This window comes from Exophiala spinifera (assembly GCF_000836115.1).
Source record: "Exophiala spinifera strain CBS 89968 unplaced genomic scaffold supercont1.7, whole genome shotgun sequence".
Classification (NCBI taxonomy): Eukaryota; Fungi; Ascomycota; class Eurotiomycetes; order Chaetothyriales; family Herpotrichiellaceae; genus Exophiala; species Exophiala spinifera.
The window spans coordinates 467,352-486,094 of NW_015622519.1; the positions used below are offsets into that span (position 1 = coordinate 467,352).

General features: G+C 52.0%; 8 protein-coding genes across 8 annotated transcripts; 5 read left to right on the forward strand and 3 right to left on the reverse strand.

The window, feature by feature from the left end:
- Positions 1 to 404: 404 nt before the first annotated feature.
- PV08_09144 (uncharacterized protein) lies at positions 405 to 1,489 on the forward strand (the record flags this gene model as incomplete). Its single annotated transcript, XM_016383464.1, has 4 exons — positions 405 to 445; positions 498 to 749; positions 816 to 947; positions 1,054 to 1,489. The coding sequence occupies 4 exons, from the start codon at positions 405 to 407 to the stop codon at positions 1,487 to 1,489; spliced, it is 861 nt and encodes a 286-aa protein (XP_016232087.1).
- A 1,027-nt stretch (positions 1,490 to 2,516) lies between these two features.
- PV08_09145 (uncharacterized protein) lies at positions 2,517 to 4,161 on the reverse strand (the record flags this gene model as incomplete). Its single annotated transcript, XM_016383465.1, has 3 exons — positions 2,517 to 3,117; positions 3,166 to 3,549; positions 3,602 to 4,161. 3 exons carry the CDS (start codon positions 4,159 to 4,161, stop codon positions 2,517 to 2,519), a joined length of 1,545 nt encoding a protein of 514 aa, XP_016232088.1.
- A 1,869-nt stretch (positions 4,162 to 6,030) lies between these two features.
- On the forward strand, positions 6,031 to 7,792 carry PV08_09146 (uncharacterized protein; the record flags this gene model as incomplete). Its single annotated transcript, XM_016383466.1, has 7 exons — positions 6,031 to 6,108; positions 6,167 to 6,302; positions 6,376 to 6,557; positions 6,631 to 6,735; positions 6,798 to 7,180; positions 7,277 to 7,344; positions 7,488 to 7,792. The coding sequence occupies 7 exons, from the start codon at positions 6,031 to 6,033 to the stop codon at positions 7,790 to 7,792; spliced, it is 1,257 nt and encodes a 418-aa protein (XP_016232089.1).
- Positions 7,793 to 8,804: 1,012 nt separating this feature from the next.
- Positions 8,805 to 10,443, reverse strand: PV08_09147 (uncharacterized protein; the record flags this gene model as incomplete). The annotated part of the gene is made up of 2 exons (XM_016383467.1): positions 8,805 to 9,710; positions 9,844 to 10,443. The coding sequence occupies 2 exons, from the start codon at positions 10,441 to 10,443 to the stop codon at positions 8,805 to 8,807; spliced, it is 1,506 nt and encodes a 501-aa protein (XP_016232090.1).
- Positions 10,444 to 11,090: 647 nt separating this feature from the next.
- On the forward strand, positions 11,091 to 13,080 carry PV08_09148 (uncharacterized protein; the record flags this gene model as incomplete). Its single annotated transcript, XM_016383468.1, has 3 exons — positions 11,091 to 12,479; positions 12,587 to 12,691; positions 12,832 to 13,080. The coding sequence occupies 3 exons, from the start codon at positions 11,091 to 11,093 to the stop codon at positions 13,078 to 13,080; spliced, it is 1,743 nt and encodes a 580-aa protein (XP_016232091.1).
- Positions 13,081 to 13,418: 338 nt separating this feature from the next.
- PV08_09149 (uncharacterized protein) lies at positions 13,419 to 15,041 on the reverse strand (the record flags this gene model as incomplete). The annotated part of the gene is made up of 2 exons (XM_016383469.1): positions 13,419 to 14,796; positions 14,959 to 15,041. 2 exons carry the CDS (start codon positions 15,039 to 15,041, stop codon positions 13,419 to 13,421), a joined length of 1,461 nt encoding a protein of 486 aa, XP_016232092.1.
- Positions 15,042 to 15,398: 357 nt separating this feature from the next.
- On the forward strand, positions 15,399 to 16,084 carry PV08_09150 (uncharacterized protein; the record flags this gene model as incomplete). The annotated part of the gene is made up of 3 exons (XM_016383470.1): positions 15,399 to 15,421; positions 15,474 to 15,634; positions 15,693 to 16,084. 3 exons carry the CDS (start codon positions 15,399 to 15,401, stop codon positions 16,082 to 16,084), a joined length of 576 nt encoding a protein of 191 aa, XP_016232093.1.
- Positions 16,085 to 17,112: 1,028 nt separating this feature from the next.
- On the forward strand, positions 17,113 to 18,502 carry PV08_09151 (glyceraldehyde-3-phosphate dehydrogenase; the record flags this gene model as incomplete). Its single annotated transcript, XM_016383471.1, has 5 exons — positions 17,113 to 17,160; positions 17,221 to 17,234; positions 17,288 to 17,351; positions 17,405 to 18,089; positions 18,144 to 18,502. The coding sequence occupies 5 exons, from the start codon at positions 17,113 to 17,115 to the stop codon at positions 18,500 to 18,502; spliced, it is 1,170 nt and encodes a 389-aa protein (XP_016232094.1).
- Between the last annotated feature and the right edge of the window lie 241 nt (positions 18,503 to 18,743).

The following is an 18,743-nucleotide window of genomic DNA, read 5'->3' on the forward strand; positions in this document are numbered from 1 at the left end:
CATCATCTAACCATATGTAGAAGTAGAGCTATAAAGATACCACCTACCACTGCATATAGTTTGGCAAGCTTTGTGTTCAAGTGGCCTGAGGGCAGAGCAACTCAAGTTTAGATCTACGGAGTATCGTTAGGTACAAGGGGCATCTGGGGGTTGGCGCGATGCGTCCAATTATCTCCGTTAAGGCCGACGCCGGCTTTGTTGTCGTTCCCCAGAATTCTCTAACCTTTGGGCACCTTTGGGCACCTTTGGGCAATTCCACTCCCCGTATGTCCCTCAAGCTGAGCTTCAGGCTGGCAGTGTGAGGATACATCATTGGACCGTGTCGAACACTTACGGTCATTGCCTTCAGCCCGCGATCGTCAACTTGCCATCAATCTTGGTGCACGAGGCAAATCCCGACTAAAATGTCGACTCTTACCACCACAACACTCAAGTCGGCGTATCCGTATGCGCCCCTCGTCCTCTCAAGGTTGTCTCACCGTTGACGAGTACTACAGTCCTATTTTACCCCCTCCATTCACTGCCAACCAGCCTGAGACGATCCGGCTTTACCCTTTATCAAACTACACCTTCGGCACCAAGGAAACACAGCCAGAAGAAGACCCATCGGTGGTAGCGAGGCTGAAGAGACTGGAAGAGCATTACGACAAATATGGCATGAGACGTACTTGCGAAGGCATACTGGTTTGCCATGAGCACAACCATCCGCACGTACTGATGCTGCAGATTGCAAATGCCTTCTTTAAGCTGTTAGTTGCGAACACATCGAATGACCAATGGGACTCGAGCTGATGCAAAGCCTTTGGACTTTACAGACCGGGAGACTATCTTCCTCACGATGCAGACGAAATCGAAGGCTTCAAGATGCGACTGAACGAACGCCTGGCTCCGACGAACCCGAAAGAAGGAGACACAGAATGGGAGATTGGCGACTGTCTGGCACAATGGTACCGCGCCCCTTTATGAGATGCCTTGCCCGGCCGCGGGACCAAGGCATATACGCTGAATGGAGGGCTACTGATGCTAACCTGGATCTGTGTGTGTTTGTACCAGGTGGCGCCCCAATCACGAAACTTTTCTCTATCCATTTCTCCCCGCTCACGTCTCGAGACCGAAAGAGCTCAAGAAGTTGTATTTCATACACTTGCCACCCAGCAAAGTGCTCAGTGTGCCGAAGAATATGAAGCTACTGGCCGTCCCTCTGTTTGAGCTGTACGATAACACCGCACGGTATGGGCCGCAATTGAGCGCGATCCCACATTACCTGTCGCGGTACCGGTTTGAATTCGTCGACGAGGATGGGAATGTGAGTAGCGTCATGCCCGGAGCTGGAGAGATGCCGGGCTCAGAAAAGACAATCAAAATACTTGCTGGGCAGCAGCAGGAGGGGGAGGTCAAGACGGAGGTCAAGACGAAGGTCAAGACGGAGGTCAAGGGCGAAACTAATACCAATGCCGATGCCGATGTGAAGATTGAAAATGGGGACTGAAGTGAAGTCGCATCTGACGTGAACCCATGACAACACCCTCGTCCTCACCAGCACCAGCACCAGCACCAGCACCATCATCAGCAGCGGAGCAACGAGGCAGAAAGTGGCGCGCTATATACTACTAGAGGTATGCATCCGGACTGTACATTTTTGATGAGGATGGCATGTATGGCCTATGAACGCGAATGATCACTACGCGATGCACCCTGGCATTGGTCGAATCCAAGGTTGAAGCGCAACGACACTGAAACCAGCAGTTGGTGCTCAGGAGACTGACTTCGAACTGATACCACAGTCAGGAGCTGGCTGGGGGATGATCATCCACGTTCTTCGGTTGAGCAGGAGATCAAATGTCCAAAACGCCTTCTGTGTCATTATCCGTGTATGGTAGTAGCAACCCGCGATGAGTTGCAGCATCCTTGGAGGATATCAGCAAAGTGAGACGGGCATCTTGCTTGCTTGAGATAACCTCGGACAGCAGATACGACGGTTGTGCAGCATGAGGACTACTGGACCTCATCTTGATACACTTTGCATTGGCAATTTTCGAGAGCCCAACATTGGATCAGTGCAGGATTCGTTTTTAAATTAGGTCCCTACCTAGTAGTTACTAGTAGTACGAGGACTGACCTCAGACTTACTGTCACTGAAGCGAGAGAGGAACTCGTACTGGTACTCCTGGAGAAGCCTTCAGAGGAAGAGGATGGCGTCCACGTGATGTTTCCTGGCACGTGATTTAACGCGGAAGTACGGAGGAGTGCAGAGACCCAAGTCGCCTACATACCACGCATCCGTAAACGACCCTGGTCTTCCGAAGAAACACATTCGCCTTGTCGACTTCTCACTACTGCAACACGACGACACATGTGCCCCAGTGCCTCCGTACACGCGAGATGGTTTGCTTGAGGCTCGTCTTGACGGTTCGACCAATCTTGCGCCCCGACCTTGACAGTCCCTGTTCTTTCCATGCAGCATCTGGATACTTTGACATGTCTCACCAGATCTGACATGGGCTACTCTCGTGGTACTACTTACTTCCCCGGGCTGTCACACGCACCTCGAGACCCTCTTGCTTGTTGAACCACGAGTTTCTGGTCGTCCATTCCTTTTCAGGCTCCCACAAGTCCACATGGAAGTTCCTTAGCAAGTATGGAGTGAGCTTGTGGATCTCGGCGATGGAGATGTTCTTGCCGATGCAAGTGCGAGTGCCAGCACCAAAGTGCAGCATGCACTTGTCCATCACCGAAGTGTCACCTTCCAGCCATCTGCCAGGACGAAACTGATCGGCGTCGTCCCCAAACACGCTCTTGTCAAAGTGAACAACGGCTCCATTCATGCCAACGCGGTATCCTGCAGGTATGTATGTCCCACAGAGCTCCAGGCCCTCGGGTGGGACGACGCGACCCATGGTCAAGGCGACTCCAGGATGCATGCGGAGCGCCTCCTTGATGCAAGCGCAGAGATAGGGAAGTTTGATGGCTTCCGCGTACTTGACGGGCGAACTCAATTCACCTCTCTCAGCCGCCTCGTCAATCTCTTGCAGGAGCTGCTTGTAAGCTTCCGGTGTCTTCATGAGATGGTACAGAACAGATCGGAAGCCGATCGCTGTCGTATCCGAGCCAGCGAACCTACAGGACTTGTCAGTGTATCAAGATATCAGGCGGCATCACACTAACAATGCAACATAAGCCTCCTGTTGGATATCTCCCAGTTGGAAGTCCACCTTTTCCCCTTTGTCTTGGTGAATTTCGTACAGTTGCTCAAGAATGTCGGTCCGGCGGTTTTCTTCGTTCTGGGAGCTCTTATCAAATCGCTCCGCGACACATCTTCTGGCAGAGACACCAATGTTCTCGATGGCCTTGAGTGCTTTCAACGAGCCTGGGACAACAAGTGCGGATGCGAGGATAAGAGGTCGAATGTACGAAGGAGCAACGGCTGTGACGCACAGGAATGGCAGCAGCAAATCTAGAGATCCAATCCAGTCGCCATGATCTCTTCCAGTCGCAAGAAAGCCAAATGCGTTGCCGAAGTACAATTCTCCAATTACGTCAAAGGCATACCTATCGCTTGTCAGTTACCTTCTTTCACAGGGGCCAGGCAGTGGATTCCCACATCTGCAGCCATTTGCCCAAGTCAAATGGCTTGGTGCTGCCTTCCTCCTTCGCTATACGTTCGATGAACATCTCTGAGCACTTGTCGATGTATTCTTCGGACTTGAGCACGTTCGAAAGCGAGTACACATGGTTGAAGATACGCCTTCTCTCGCCATGTTCTTTGTCGTTGAGCCCGGTAAACATGTCCCGATGTTTACTGAAGTTTTGACTGTTCCAGACTGTATAGAAGTCGGTCTTGTTGAGCGCGCTTGAGTTTCGGTAGATTTTCTTGATCTCGTCAGGCGAGGCGCAGGCAACCTCGTCGGGAGCTATTCGGAGAAGAGGGCCGTGTTGTGCATGCAGGCGTCTCTGGGTGTACTCCATATCCCCCCGAGCTACCTGCCGCATGTACCAAAGTCTACTGACTGATGCAAGCCATGGCCCTGGGACATTGCGCAGCGGATGGAAATGTCGGGCATAGACGATCCAGCATATCCAGTAGCCCACAAAAGCTACGACTGACAAGGCAATCCCTTGGACGGAAAAGATGTATCGGATCGATGCTTGTACCGACGACATTTTGGTCTATAGCAAATCAGGTATGTTACTGTACAACAAATTGTTCAAAAACCCGACTTCGCAGGAAAAGAAAGAGAAACAGAGCCCTCGGTCAAAAGGGCCCTCTTATCAAAAGCTATCGCCTCCATCATGTACCAGCAAGAACATTGTGGGCTGATAGCTCCTGGTTGTTGGTGGCACCAGCTGCTCGACGAATGCTCGAGCACACTGAAAGTTCCCTCTACTGTATTCTTTGCCGCAAGCCTAGGACTCTAGCACCACCCCACCAGAAGAGTCCAACCATGAGGAATCCGAATGGACATGGTCCTGGCAATCTTGAAGGGATTTCCGCCCACTTTGCCCACTGACACTCCCACCTACGGTTCCGCTAGAATGACTGACTCGGCCACAAAATTCGGTCTCGCCTCATTGGAGCGTAGAGAGAAGCCCTTAGCCCCTCGGCAGTGAACCCCTGCTAGCCTGAAGCTGGTTAGAACTAGACTACGCCCCAGAAGAGCACGATGGTGATCAACGAGGCCAAGCAACCACCACACTTTCACCACGAATACTCTGGGATTTCAGACTCCATGACCCATAGAAAAACCATCACTTACACCACATTCCCCTGGCCCAGCCAGATTTGAACAGAAATGCTTGAAATTAGGAGCTTCGACTTTTGGTGCTACTCTAACAGCGTGAGTTACAAGTCCCTGCTATGGCTGCTTCGTATGGTGGACCAAATTTGGGATCGCCCAGAGCCGTTCCTTGTGGGCCAGGGCCGCTTCTCGTCAACAGCATTAGTTAGCTCTTTCTGGGGCCGCTTTTTTCTTGGAACTTTGTCCTCGTACGAGTCAGGGTACTCGTCCTCGCACAGTGGCTTTTTATATCCACTTGCTGCCAACACCCCGGCTTACCCCACCGCTACCCAGTCACTGTGACACCTCAGCATTGGTCCAGAAGCAGTGGTGTATGGGTGTTACTCGCATGCTGGACCAAGTCAATCGAGATTTCGGAGCCGTTGATTCACGGCTGCAAATCCCTACTGTCAACAGAATGGCCTCTACTGGTCACGACATTCCGAGACGCCGCGGTGCCTTAGCTCCAACCTTTCGTGATCGGGACGGGTACGTGCATCCGCTAACCCGTTGGATGTTCATTGTTCTTCCCACATCGAGACCTTTTGTTATACCATATGGCACCCCGAAACGAGGCCAGCACTGTGGCCGGATGACTACGGTCTACGACTCTTTCATATCTGCGTTTCTAAGTCGCCCCTACTGTTGAGCATCAAAAGCCACCTTGCATAGAATTGGAAGTTGCCTTTGTCGACGTGGTGGCGTGCCAGGCTTCGAATTAGTCACCCCGAAACCAAACATGACCCTTGTCGCAACGGTTTGTACCCACCCTTTGGGTCCAACCGTCCGAAAAATTCAACCATGTATCCCTGGTATCTGTACTCTCAACGGATGGCGTACTGCAAGGTGGGAGGACTTCTAAGTTCTGGCGCAGGATCCAGCCTTCTTTTTGTCTATTTGCATGTGGGCAAGGCCGAGCGAAACCCATTTGCCCCCATCATCTACGGTTGGTTTGTCTCTGTCTTGGAAGGCGGAGATTCTAGAGATGCTTCGTATCCGGGCTTAGAGTTGCAGATCTCGGTACTGTGCTGTCCCTAGATTAATGAACCTCTTGATCACTTCGAGGAAAGCCTGTGGAGCTAGAAATTCCGGTCAAAGTTTCCCTTTGCCATCTCAGTGAACGAGGCGTGAGATGATATACCTGGGTATCTCTCCTCGGATGGTTGGTTTTTTTTCCCTTCAGGTATGAAGTGGTGATCATTTCTTGCGCCAGATTGGACCTTTCTCTCAACAAGCACCCTCGACAGTTGACGACATGAGGACCAGCGGGCTGATTCTCTTCCTGTTGAGCCTTGTTGCTCTGGGCTTGTCGCAGTCGATGCCAACATGTGCCGTAAGTTTGGGTCCTGTATTCTGCGCACAACACTCTCGCTGACACAAACACCTCACAGGCTGACTGCCTCACACAATTTTTGGCCAACTCTACTTGTGGACCGACAGACTCTGCTTGCATCTGTGCAGATACAGTCTTGATGGGCAACGTACAAGGATGCACACTGGCCAGTTGCACAGTGAAAGAGGCTCTAGGTAAGCAAAACTGGGATCAGTCTGCTTGATTGATCCACAGGACTAACTTTTGTCCGCTCACATTCATCTGTAGCCGCCAAAAATGCCACGATGACTCTGTGCCACGAACCTATTCGAGACAACACCGCCATCACTCCTATCTTGACTGCGGTCAGTGGGATAATTGCGATCATATGTGTCATACTGCGTCTGGCAGATCGATTTCCCCACTGGGAGAAACTTCAATGGGCAGATCTCTGCGTTGTCCTATCACTGGTACGTTCTTGACAGCGAGATTCCGGGATCTTGTCTAGATGTGGTATACGGAATATGGCTAATGGAAAGATAGATACTCGCGCTTCCTATGGCAATCCTCGAGTTCTTCATGAGTAGTGATGGTTTCGGAAAAGACATCTGGACAATTCCACCTGATAAAATCACTCGTATCGTTCAGGTAAGTCGGTCGCTTTGGATATTGGTCTCTGTGCATCATGTTGACATCCACGGTGCTTGAAGTTTACCTGGTTGACCGAAATCTTCTACATGTGTGTGATTGGATTCACAAAGATGGCATTGCTTCTGTTGTACTACAGAGTCTTCTCATCGCCGGTATTCCAAAGATTCGTCATCGGTAGCATGGTGGTCTGCGCTCTCTACATTCCCACCTTCGCCCTCGGGATCACCCTCCACTGCATTCCCATTTCTTACACCTGGACGGGCTGGACCGGGGAAACGAAAGGAAAGTGCATGAACCTCAACGCATTTGCTTGGGCGCACGCAATTATCAATATTATTTTCGACATCTGGATCATCCTGCTTCCCATTCCGCAACTTCTCCAGCTCAGCCTGGGACGCAGGAAGAAAATCCATCTGATTTTGATGTTTAGTATTGGATTTTTGTAAGTGGGACCCAAGCATAATGTGTCGCCTCATCATATGATGATGAGGTGAATCGGGCCCCCTTTTCAAGGTGTCACTGACGTTTGAACAAACAGTATCACCATTGTCAGCGTTGTCCGACTCACTTCTCTTGTTCGATTTGCCAATTCTACCAATCCCACATGTAAGACACTATGTTTTTTTCTTCCCGACTCACATTTCCCATCCCCCTCTGCCTTTCCACCCTCCTTCCACCCTTTGTTCTATCTGGTTTCTGGTGGCGCAGCCTTTCCTTCCGGATCTAACACGTTGACTTGGTTAATACAGACGACAATGTCCCCACCGCGTACTGGAGCGTCCTCGAAGCCTTCGTCAGCATCATCTGTACATGCCTGCCTGCCGTCCGAGCGCTGTTGCGAAAAGTCTTCCCGAATTGCTTCGGCAGCACCTCCGACCCGGATTCGGAATCGAGAACATACCGCATTTCCAAACCTTCGCAGCTGCGCAGTGGAGAAATGTCCAAATCAGGCACTCGCACTGCGACGACCGCTTATGCTCGCAGCGGCGACTCAGATGTGATTGAGTTGGTAGACAATGGCGACTCCAAGAACGATAGACATAATGGGTGGTGATTGGGGGCGTTGCCTTTTGTCGTGGTAAGCCCCAACAGGGAGAGGGAGGGAGTCATCAGCTGACCCTTTGCGAGAGGGACGTGTCCAAGATCTTAGAATATGGTTGTTGGGAGTACCAGGGTTTTGGGTGCCGGCATACTAGAATACAGCGTCACCATCGGCCTTGTGACAGATGGCATTTTGTCGTTCTTGTTTGGGATGGGATGTAAAAGAAGGCGAGGAAAATCAGGAAAGGAAAAGCACAGAAAAGGAAATTGTTGGGTCCAGGTCAAGGCAAACGAACACAAACGACCTATTTCTACAGTGTATACATAACAGAGAATCATAACAGGAAGCGCCTTTCAAGGGGTGGCCAGAAACAACGAAAAGAGCAAACCCCCAGGATGATGGCAATGGCGGTGTCGATGGCGAACGACCATGTGCCATGATACACCTGGGCAGAGTACGGCGGTGCAGGGTTCACTCCCCTACTTCAACCAGTTCAAGTTTCGTAAATTCACGTCTCGTGTCTCTTGTTCCAGGTCTGATGGCGAACAGGGTTCCACACCATCGTGGACTACGGCTGGCGTTTCCTACAGTAGCAGTGGTAGTTACTGTACTTGTGTGTACTCGTACTGTCTACGGCATCAGACTTTTCGTATCCCCGATTACCCCTCTATGTTCTTTGTGTTGGTACCTGATGATTTGGCGCAGAGTCGTCTGAAAAATGGGATCAGTACTTATTAGGTGGCCAGCTGGTGCCCGCTTGACACAATTGCTGTAGACTACAGAAAGGAGTACAAAAAGGCATGACGTTTTTTCTATACAGCTTGAGGTACCTCAACACAAGCTGCCTTAGCTCAAGGTAGTATCAGTCACGTACGACATACCTACACGCTACACCGCGTGTCTGTCCCCGTCACACGCGCCCACAGCCCACGGCAGCCAGCTGGGCGCCGTGAACCTGTCCCGTCCGTGATCGAGGAAGAGCACCAAACAAGTCTCACCCGGGATCCTCCTCAGGCGCCGCCGATCATGGATGTCCGCCGACCAACAACTGCAGAGCAGGCACAACCGCCATGCGCTTCTCAACGTCGTCCACCAACCTCTCTCTAGAAGCCAAGAAGGTCTCGGGCAGAAAGCCACTCACGTTGATCCCCAGCAGCATCTTCGCTACCGCCTCGCCCGAAGACCAACACAGGGGCATTCCGTACCCGTTGAACCCCGCGGCGATCCACTCTCCTCCTTCCACCCCTCGCTTGGTGACGCCCACGGGCAGCGACCCGACCAGCGGCAGGCGGTCGGCCGTGAACCCCATGATGCCCGACCAAGTCCTGATGACGTAGGACTTGGTCCCTTCTCCTTCCCACCCCTTCGTGAAGAGGCGCGGGAGGACGTTGGAGATGTTTTCGGCGCACGAATCGCCAACCTGCGTGTCGTCGCCGACGAGCATTTCGTCGACCTTGGCCCTTTCGCCGCCCACAAAGATGTCGCCCGTGTGAGGGTTCTGGCAGCCGTAGTACAGCCCGAGCTCCATCGTGCGAGACACGCTGTCGTAGCTGCCGCTGTTGACGATGCTCCAGGACAGAGCATGGCCGTGGCGTCCAAACTCCGGGGTAGACTTCTGCGTCGACATGGTCCCGCGGACGGGGAAGATCTTGCCCCTGAGTTCCGGAACGAGGTGGCCTGTGTAACCGTTGGTGGCGTGGATGACTTTCGCCGCGCGGAGCTCGCCTCGGGGTGTGTGGAGAATATACGGGTGTGTCTTGTTGGTGTTGGCGTCGTATGTGATTTCTGTCACGGGTGTCTTGGTCTCGATGGACAGCCGGGAGTGGTATTCGGAATGTAGTTGGGCCCAGATGTTGGTGATGAGGCGGTATGGCCAGAATGCGCCGTTAGGAGCGACGACGGCCCCGGCTGCTGCTCGGACGTTGTATTCCTGGTTTGAAACAACAACGACGATGGTCAGTTTTTGGGTCTGAGAACGAAAAGCAAAAAAAAAGAAGACAGAATTTACGACGGCCCTCCTCAAGGCTGTTGATAGCGTTAGTCAGTGTGTTTGGTACACGTACCTTCTCGGCTTCTTGAGGAGTCAATTTCCTAATCGTGCCGCGTTCTTCAGGTACATGCTCTTCGTACAGACGGTACGACTCCAGGGCTTGTTCGAAAGATTCCTTGTCTTCGAAGCAAACAACGTCCTGGAGCCGTCTTACTTCACTGACGCGTCGAAGCTCGTCCGAGGAGTTTCCCAACGCATGCATCTTCTCCAGCGTGCTGTTGGCGTACCGTGCAATCTTGACGGCTTGTTCGTGGCCGAAACGCTCACTGAGGAGCTTGTAGTCGCCCGGCACGAACGAGGTCAGGACGCCACCGTTGCGACCCGTGGCACCGCTCGTCAGCGTCCGAGCCTCCAACACCGTCACCGAGAATGGGTGCGACGAGGACGGTGCTTGCTCAAATAACGTCTTGGCTACACTGCACCCCGTGACCCCGGATCCAATGATGGCATAGTCGGTGGTCTTGAGTAAGCTTTCAGACTGGATCTCTGACAGCGTCGGGTGAGGTGGTAGTTGCCATGTTGCGACTGTAGGGTTCGCTCGTGGAAGCTGAGGATCACTTAGTGCCTGGGCTTCCAGCTCAGCTAGTATACTGGATGAAACTCGATCGGCCATTTCGTGCTGGTCTGGACGAGCTGAGCTCACTTCGGGGAATATCTATGTGTCGTTTGTGGCACAGTGCCGCAATAACATGTACAATGTGGTCGTGACCATCTGGACTTCTCGACGCCTTCATGGTTCTTATACCGCGCTGTGTGAAGTCGGGTCAGACTCAAGCTTACGAGAATAAGGTTCAACGCACGCAAGCTGCACCCACAAGAGCCGTCAGGTTAAGAGTCGAGTGTATCGCTCGAGCGTCGGACATCATCACGTGTCGAGCCGATAGCGGGGCTGGATCCGGAATAGCGTTGCCAAGCCGGTCGATTAGAAGGCGCTGGATTGGTCGACGAGGCCGGGCCATCAAACCTCGAAATGCGAACCGCCAAACTTGACTCCAACGACTTGAATAGGAAGTTCGATGCTGCGCTTCGACTTCGACGTTGATCTCCATTCCCGACGAGATGTCTGGCCGTAAGTGTGTCATATCAAGCGAGGGTTCATTTGATAAAGATCCTTGTCGACCGGGCAGATGAGTTCCAATCCCACCCTTGTCCCATTCACCTCTGTTTTTGCTTGTCTCCCTTCGCCTCTTCCCAGCAGCAGACAAAATCAAGACCAAGACCGAGAATCACGACGGCAGTGACCATTGTAGCAGCCTCAGTATGAATGCGATGGATTCATCAGCTCATGAGCCCGAACGGGAGCCGTCTTTTTGGGCTCCGGGTACCATGAGGCTGCAAGACTGTAAGACCCTCGCCTTTGGGAACCGCTCTCAAGCTTATGCTGTGACTCGCGCTGATGATTGTGCTGGACTCAAAGTACAACGATCCGGTCAGAGAGTTATACTCCATCCCATTCCGACCTCCGACCCCAATGATCCTCTGAACTGGTCATCATGGCGAAAGACGGTGAATTTCGCCCTCGTCCTGTTCTACGTCTTCATGACGTTCGTTGAACTCGACATTGGATTCACTGCCTGGGATGCCTATGTGACCGAGCTGGGATTTGACTACGACCTCCTCAATGGAGCAGCGGCCACCAACTACGCCGGCTTGGCTCTGGGGTGTATCGTCCTCGTCCCACTGGTTCACAAGTATGGTCGTCGTTCCATGTATATCTTCAGCACTGCGCTGCAGCTCGCGTCCTGTGTCTGGTTTGCCAAGACATATTCGACCGGCGACTTGTTCGGGAGCAATGTCATCTCCGGCATAGGCGGCGCCATCAGCGAGACCATTGTCCAAATCACCATTGCAGACCTCTTTTTCGTCCACCACCACGCTGCCATGAACGCTTGGTACTGGTTTGCGACTCTTGCCGGCGCTTTCTTAGGCCCGGTGGCTTCGGGATACATTGTCGTCGGCCAAGGATGGAGATGGATGTTCTGGTGGTGTGTCATCTTCTTTGCCATCAATTTGATCTTGATCATCTTCTTCTTCGAGGAGTCCAAGTACGTCAGCGTGTTTGTCGGCCATGCAACGCCCCGCGAGGGTGAGCCAGAGGAAACCAGCCCCAATGAGGGAGGCATTTCGGTCGATGATAACAGAGCACGAATGGAGGCCCAGGAGGCCAAACAGGCCGAACCCATGCCGGTGGTTGAGAGAACCCCTGCAGAAGTCGAGATTGACCCCACAATCCCCATGAAGACATATCGCCAACGTATGAGCCTGATCACCAAAACAGATGACTCGCTGCTCCAAAACTTCTACCAACCTATCGTGGTCCTATTTAGCTTTCCCGCCATTGCATATACCGCTATTACCTACGGCAGTCTTTTGGCCTGGTTCGCCATCATGACGTCGGTGCAAGCCACATACCTCTTCTATGAGCCTTACAACTTTTCGGCCGCTGGCGTAGGGTTGATGAATCTGGCACCCTTTATCGGTACCATCCCCGGAACTCTTTATGGAGGATGGTTGAACGACAAGTCCATCATGTGGCTGTCAAAGCGCAACAACGGCATCTACGAGCCGGAGATGCGTCTCTGGCTTGCCTTACCTTCGGCATTGATCACCCCGGCTGGTCTGTTGATGTTCGGCATCGGTCTCAACAATGTAAGTGACGCTCCCTCTGCAGCGTGGCTGTGTGCTTGCCTTCTCTATCACATCGGCTGTTTTTGATGAGCGTACATGCATATCCGCTAACGAACCCGTGTCTGCAGGGTGTTGCGTGGCCAGTGCTTGCCGTAGGGTACGGTATTTTTGGCTTTGGCTGGGTGGTAGCCGGCGATATAGCTCTCTCGTATTCTATGGACTGCTATCAAGACGTGAGTGATTCCATAACAGCGCGCTTTGAGCTGGAGAGTGTGTGTCCGAATACTCGATCTTGTGAAAGCGTTCGCCTAATTCTCCTTTTTCGTGTTGGTCAGATCTGGATCGCAAGGCTAACTCATTTTTGAACCTCCAGATTATTGGGAATGCGCTCGTTGGAGTCGTCTTCACTCGCAACGCCTTTTCTGTGCTCGTCCTGTTCACGCTCACACCGTGGATCAATGGTATGGGATTGCAAAACATGCATGTCTTGGTTGCAGTCCTCTGCTTTGCCATCCTGCTGCTCCCAATACCCTTAATCATCTGGGGCAAGAAGGCTCGAATCGCCACCGCGAAATTATACAAGAAGATGGCGTCTCGACAACCTACCCACCGAGCCCAGTGAGGAGTATAGAGGAGGAGATTTATAGCCTCGCTTGCCAATACTTGAGTCTCCCATGCACCAAGGCGACATGGTACAGGCAGCACGAGCAAGTGCGGGAGACAACGCTACATCGTAAACCTGGTAGGTCCTGGCCTATATGGTGTTGACAAAGTGAGAGGAAATGGCATCCAATAGTCAGAATTGCGCAAATGCCACCACATATTTCAAGACATACATAATATTCAGACCAAGAAGACCCCACCGCTAGTTGAATCAAGGGTAGTTCGTAAGAGTCTCCGGCGTCGATCCTTGTAAGGGAAGCCACAGAATATTTGTGCTGTCAAGATTCCAAAGGCTTCTCACATACGACCACCGGTTCCGAAAAGGTGGGACTCTATGTCGTCCCAGTAGATGGAGCCGCCTCCACTATTGTCTCTAGCAGTCCAAAATGAGACAAGCCAGGTCTTTAAGTCATCAGCAGTCCGGGGCGAGAATTCGGCCACCAGGTGTAAGTTGCACAAGGCCGCTTCCCTTTCCCAACGATCAACGAGTTCGAAGCATGCAAACAGATAGGGGAAGTCGAGACATGGAGCGGATCGCCCTGTGAGGCGAACCATTGAATGGAGTTCTCGCACAAGGTATCTCGACATGGCTATAGCCCTGCCGTCATGAGTCCCAAAGGCGTGTTGCAGTCGATAGAGCACAATTAATGCTGTCTGGCGCAGAACCATCACTTGTGTAAGCATCAGCGTTATCTCTGTTGGTGTGAAATTTCCTTCACGCAGCGACTCTAGGGACATGGGCTGCCACACCCGCAGGGTTTGTTCAACAGTCTTAAGCCTTGTACGGAGGCGCGCACGTAGATGGCTGTTGTTTGATTCCCTTCTAGAACGTCGTATCAATTCTATCAGCTGACAGACATCGTAAAGGTGAGTGAGAAGAGGTGCCGAAACCCCCATGAAGCGATCCACTAGCCCGTCAAAATCTCCTTCTCGAATTCTGATGGAAGGCACATGGCCTCGCAGCAGGCATATAAAAGTTTCCGTCGCAAGCAGGCAATTCAGCGCGGAGATTCCATCGCAGCTCAGTTGCTTAATAAAAGTAGGCTCATTGTCGTGAAAGCGTTTAACGAGGTCGAGAGTGTGGCGGCAAAGCGGTAACTCCCCTCCAGAGTGATGCGAGGCAAAGGTTACAATTGCAATCCCTAGCATAAGAACCGCCGACGAATTGTCAGAGCCACTAACCTCCAGATGGCGAAGGGAGGCGAGCGCATTGGCGGCTCGTTTGTGACCAACATGCTGATCCTGAGCGAGTTTTCGGATTTGTGGGTTCTCGACCAGTAGCACCATACAGGCAATGAATGCATCCTTGACCAGGGTCATGCCACTCTGCAGGTAATCAACGAAGGCTTGCTGATGTCTCTCTCGAAAACTGGGCCCAATAATATATCGGTCCACTTCAATTTGCTTGTGCAACATACTTTCTAGAAGACATAATTCTAAGCTGCTGAGCTCAGGGAAGAGGGTGATGCTCTGATACAAGTCTTGTCGTCTGGATTGTTGTAGCACAGCAACAGCATTAACTGGGGAGTTTGCGGCTCTGTGGGCAGCTGCAGCTGCAGGACCATTGTGGCCGTGGTCTGAAGCGCTTACATATTCCTTCTTATTATTAGCTTGGTAGAGGCCATCTTCAGTTCGCTCTGGCGATAGACGATTCCTTGTCGCCCATCTCGGTTTCCTACCCGGATGGTTCAACGGGCGATCTGTTTGACACTTGTATCGCAAGCGGGAGCATCTGGCACACACATTCGTCCCGTCTGCAGGCCATCGGCATTTTTCTTTGACCCCGTGGCAACGATCACAGGCTCTCTTCCGCCGAAGTTGGTCAGATTGAACTGACCCAGGCGATGATGTTGAGTAGGGGTGATTCATTGTGAATTGCACTGATGCCCCAGCTCGGGAACTGGCAGGGACATGACCCATGTATGCCCCGGCCACACGAATGCACCAGCGGCAGTCTATTGGAAATCGAAGTCGCCCACAGTACGAGTTACGGGGCATTTGCCATCCGTCGAATTAGCCGTTTTGCCAAGGCAGTCTACTCACGTGATTGAAGATCACTTGGCAACAACCAGTGTCGTATCCGTCCTAGCCTTCTAGGTCGACAATTCTCTTTGCCTGCGATCTGTCCATTTCAACACCAGGATTGAATACAGCTGAGGATCTCCGCCTGTTGGTTTGGTATAAAATCTGCGTTCCTGCTGGCATTGCTGACGTCGCAACCTATCTCCCTTATTGCTTTGGCCTATCCTCGTCGTTTCCCGTAACTTTATAGCCATCATGAACGCTTTAAGCCCTCAAGTGTACGATTCTTCCCTCTTCCACGGTGGCGCTCTCGTAACTGACCGTCTGCAGCACCAACTTGGTGATCATCCTCGGGATGATGCAAGTCTCCAAAAGAATTCCATTCGACGATCCCCAAGTTCTGCTGGGAGTGCGCATCCTCTATGTTACGTCGAACCTCATCATCTTCGGCCTTTACTATTACATTAGCTTGAAGATCAAAGCTAAGAGAGGTACGTCACATATGGAATTAGGAATGGGAATCGCCGTTGGGCTGACCGAGGAATGCAGATTTGACGACACTCAAGTACGTGGAGCCTGCGCCCATGGGTTCGGGTGAAGAACCGAAACTCGTTACCACAACCATTCAAGAATACGACCAGAGCCAGGTTTCTGCTGCCTACAAGGCCCAATTGATGGGAGCGGGCATGATGGCGTTCATGCATTTGTACCTGAAGTACACGAATCCTCTGCTCATCCAGTCCATCATCCCGGTCAAGGGCGCTTTGGAGAGCAACTTGTTCAAAGTCTACATTCTTGGTAAACCCGCCGTCGGTGAGCTCAAACGACCATGGAAGGCTTCGGGTGGCATGATGGGCATGGGCCAAGGCGAGACCAAGACCGACAAGGCTAGCATCGAGGCTGCTGAACGATCTGGACGAGGCGGAGCCAAGGAAGAATAAACACGGGGCAAACTGCAGGAATTGAAAAAGGTGTGTGCAACAGGTGACCAGCGATAGACAAATCTCAAAAATTTTTAGATGTTGCATCACCAGTGTATTATGTAGCCTAGGTGGTTATCTAGGATTGCAAATGTATGCGCGGATTTCCTCATGCCCGTCAGGTGTGGTTACCTAGCGGTCGACAGTGCTCCACAAGACCTTGGTATGGTCGGGGGGCTGATGCTGGATGGGTGCAACATATTACCACATTTCCAGTCAATCTGGTGCTTTAGGCAAATGGGCTTATCAAAATTTGCGCGGGATGTCGGCGCCGGACCAGGAACAATAGATAATGCGAAGACGCTGCCGCTCTTCCCTGAAAGCCAACAAAGCGATTGGCTGGGACGAGGGTGTTGCTGCTCTGAGCTGGGATGTGGCTGCAATAAGCAAGCCCAGGTTGAGTCACGGCATCCGAGAAAGCCTGCAGAAATCCGCCGCCCAGGCTCTGGTATTAATATCGAGCTGCCCTGGGATCAATGGAAGTGCTGATTTCTATATCGTCAAAGTGCTCGGGAATAGCAGAAACATACCCCATACTATCAGACCGCATCCGAGGCATCAATCCCTTGTCCGTTCAGTTCTCGTCGTCGGAACAGACAATTATCGTGGGCGATAACTGAAGCAGCGCAGCTTGTGCCAAGGAGCCGCAGCTACTTTTCTCCGATCCGTAGTGTCCTCAACTGCTGAGCTACGATTGCCCCTCAACGTCAACACCTCAGCCCCACCATCTGCTCGACGAAATACAAAAGCAAAAAGCTGTCCTCATCATTTCATCACACCACTATTCTCATTCAGATCCTGCCTATCCTAGACCCTCAGAGCCTTGGATTGGACAAAGCCGTGCCTAACACTTCACTGATGTAAGCCTCACATGTTGATGATGCTCTTCCGACTCTTCCTACCATATAACCTAGACATTGAGCTTCGAACACTGACATTGCTTTCTTTTCCCAGCACTCCTCGAACACCCTTGAAAACAACCCACAAACATGCCTGTGCAAGTCGGAATCAACGGCTTCGGTCGTATTGGCCGTATTGTAAGTTGCAGAATGTCTTTTTTGCCATGTTTGAGCCTCGACTGACTGTTCTTCCTCAAGGTCTACCGAAATGCGTAAGTAGCCCAATATCGGCTTCTACCAGTGCCCTCCTGACACTCCCTCCCAGCATCGAGCACGATGACGTCCACGTTGTGGCTGTCAACGACCCGTTCATTGAGCCCAAGTACGCCGTATGTACCTTCTCCCTTCCAATCTCAACCGAAGACGAGTTAACAGCGGGTAGGCATACATGTTGAAGTATGACAGCACACACGGCCAGTTCAAGGGCACCATCGAGGTCACATCCGATGGCCTGATTGTCAATGGCAAGGAGGTCAAGTTCTACATGAAGAGAGATCCTTCCGAGATCCCGTGGTCCGAGACCGGCGCAGAATACATTGTCGAGTCCACTGGTGTCTTCACCACCACGGAAAAGGCCTCTGCCCACTTGAAGGGTGGTGCAAAGAAGGTTGTCATCTCTGCTCCTTCTGCTGATGCTCCCATGTTCGTCATGGGCGTCAACAACACGGAGTACAAGTCAGATATTCCTGTCATCTCCAACGCCTCCTGCACAACCAACTGCCTCGCTCCTCTGGCCAAGGTCATCAACGACAAGTTCGGCATGAAGGAAGGTCTGATGACCACCATTCACTCTTACACTGCCACCCAGAAGACCGTCGATGGTCCATCTGCCAAGGACTGGAGAGGTGGCCGAACTGCTGCCCAGAACATCATTCCCAGCAGCACTGGTGCCGCAAAGGCTGTCGGCAAGGTCATCCCATCCCTGAACGGAAAGCTTACTGGCATGTCCATGCGCGTTCCCACCTCCAACGTCTCCGTTGTCGATCTTACCTGCGTTCTGGAGAAGCCTGCTTCGTACGAGGAGATCAAGAAGGCTATCAAGGCTGCCTCAGAAGGAGAACTCAAGGGTAAGACAGATTCTAGTCCCTCTGCCATGAGTCCTCGCTGACTGGTATACACAGGCATTCTCGCATACACTGAAGACGATATTGTGTCTACTGACCTGATTGGCGACCCTCACTCATCGATCTTCGATGTCAAGGCCGGTATTGCCCTCAATGAACATTTCGTCAAGCTCGTCTCCTGGTACGACAACGAGTGGGGTTACTCCCGACGTGTTCTGGACCTTTTGGGTGAGTACCATATCCGATCGGGAAAAGTCGGAGCTCTCGCTAACATGGAATTCCAGCCTACATTGCAAAGGTCGATGCGGGCAAGTAAGCCGTGGACCGAGACTCCAGCAGCCGACGCTTCGATTGCCGTTGTGGGCGAGGCTATGCGGAGAGGTTTCCGGGGAGGAACAATCAGCTTGGAGCCATAGACTGACTTCATTTCGGGGGCTAAGCAGCGGAACCGAACAAGTGTCACTTATCATTCATCAAGATCTCGTAGTTCCACCAAATGAATACGGGCCTCAGGCCAGCGTGGGGTATCTTGTACTTCCCTAGATCTGCATCAACTAGAGTGAACGGCAATTACAACCAGTAGCATTTTTCATGCTGGATTTGCCATCTACAGTACCTAGATATCTGGTACCTTGTTGACTCAATGAGGCGTTTGTG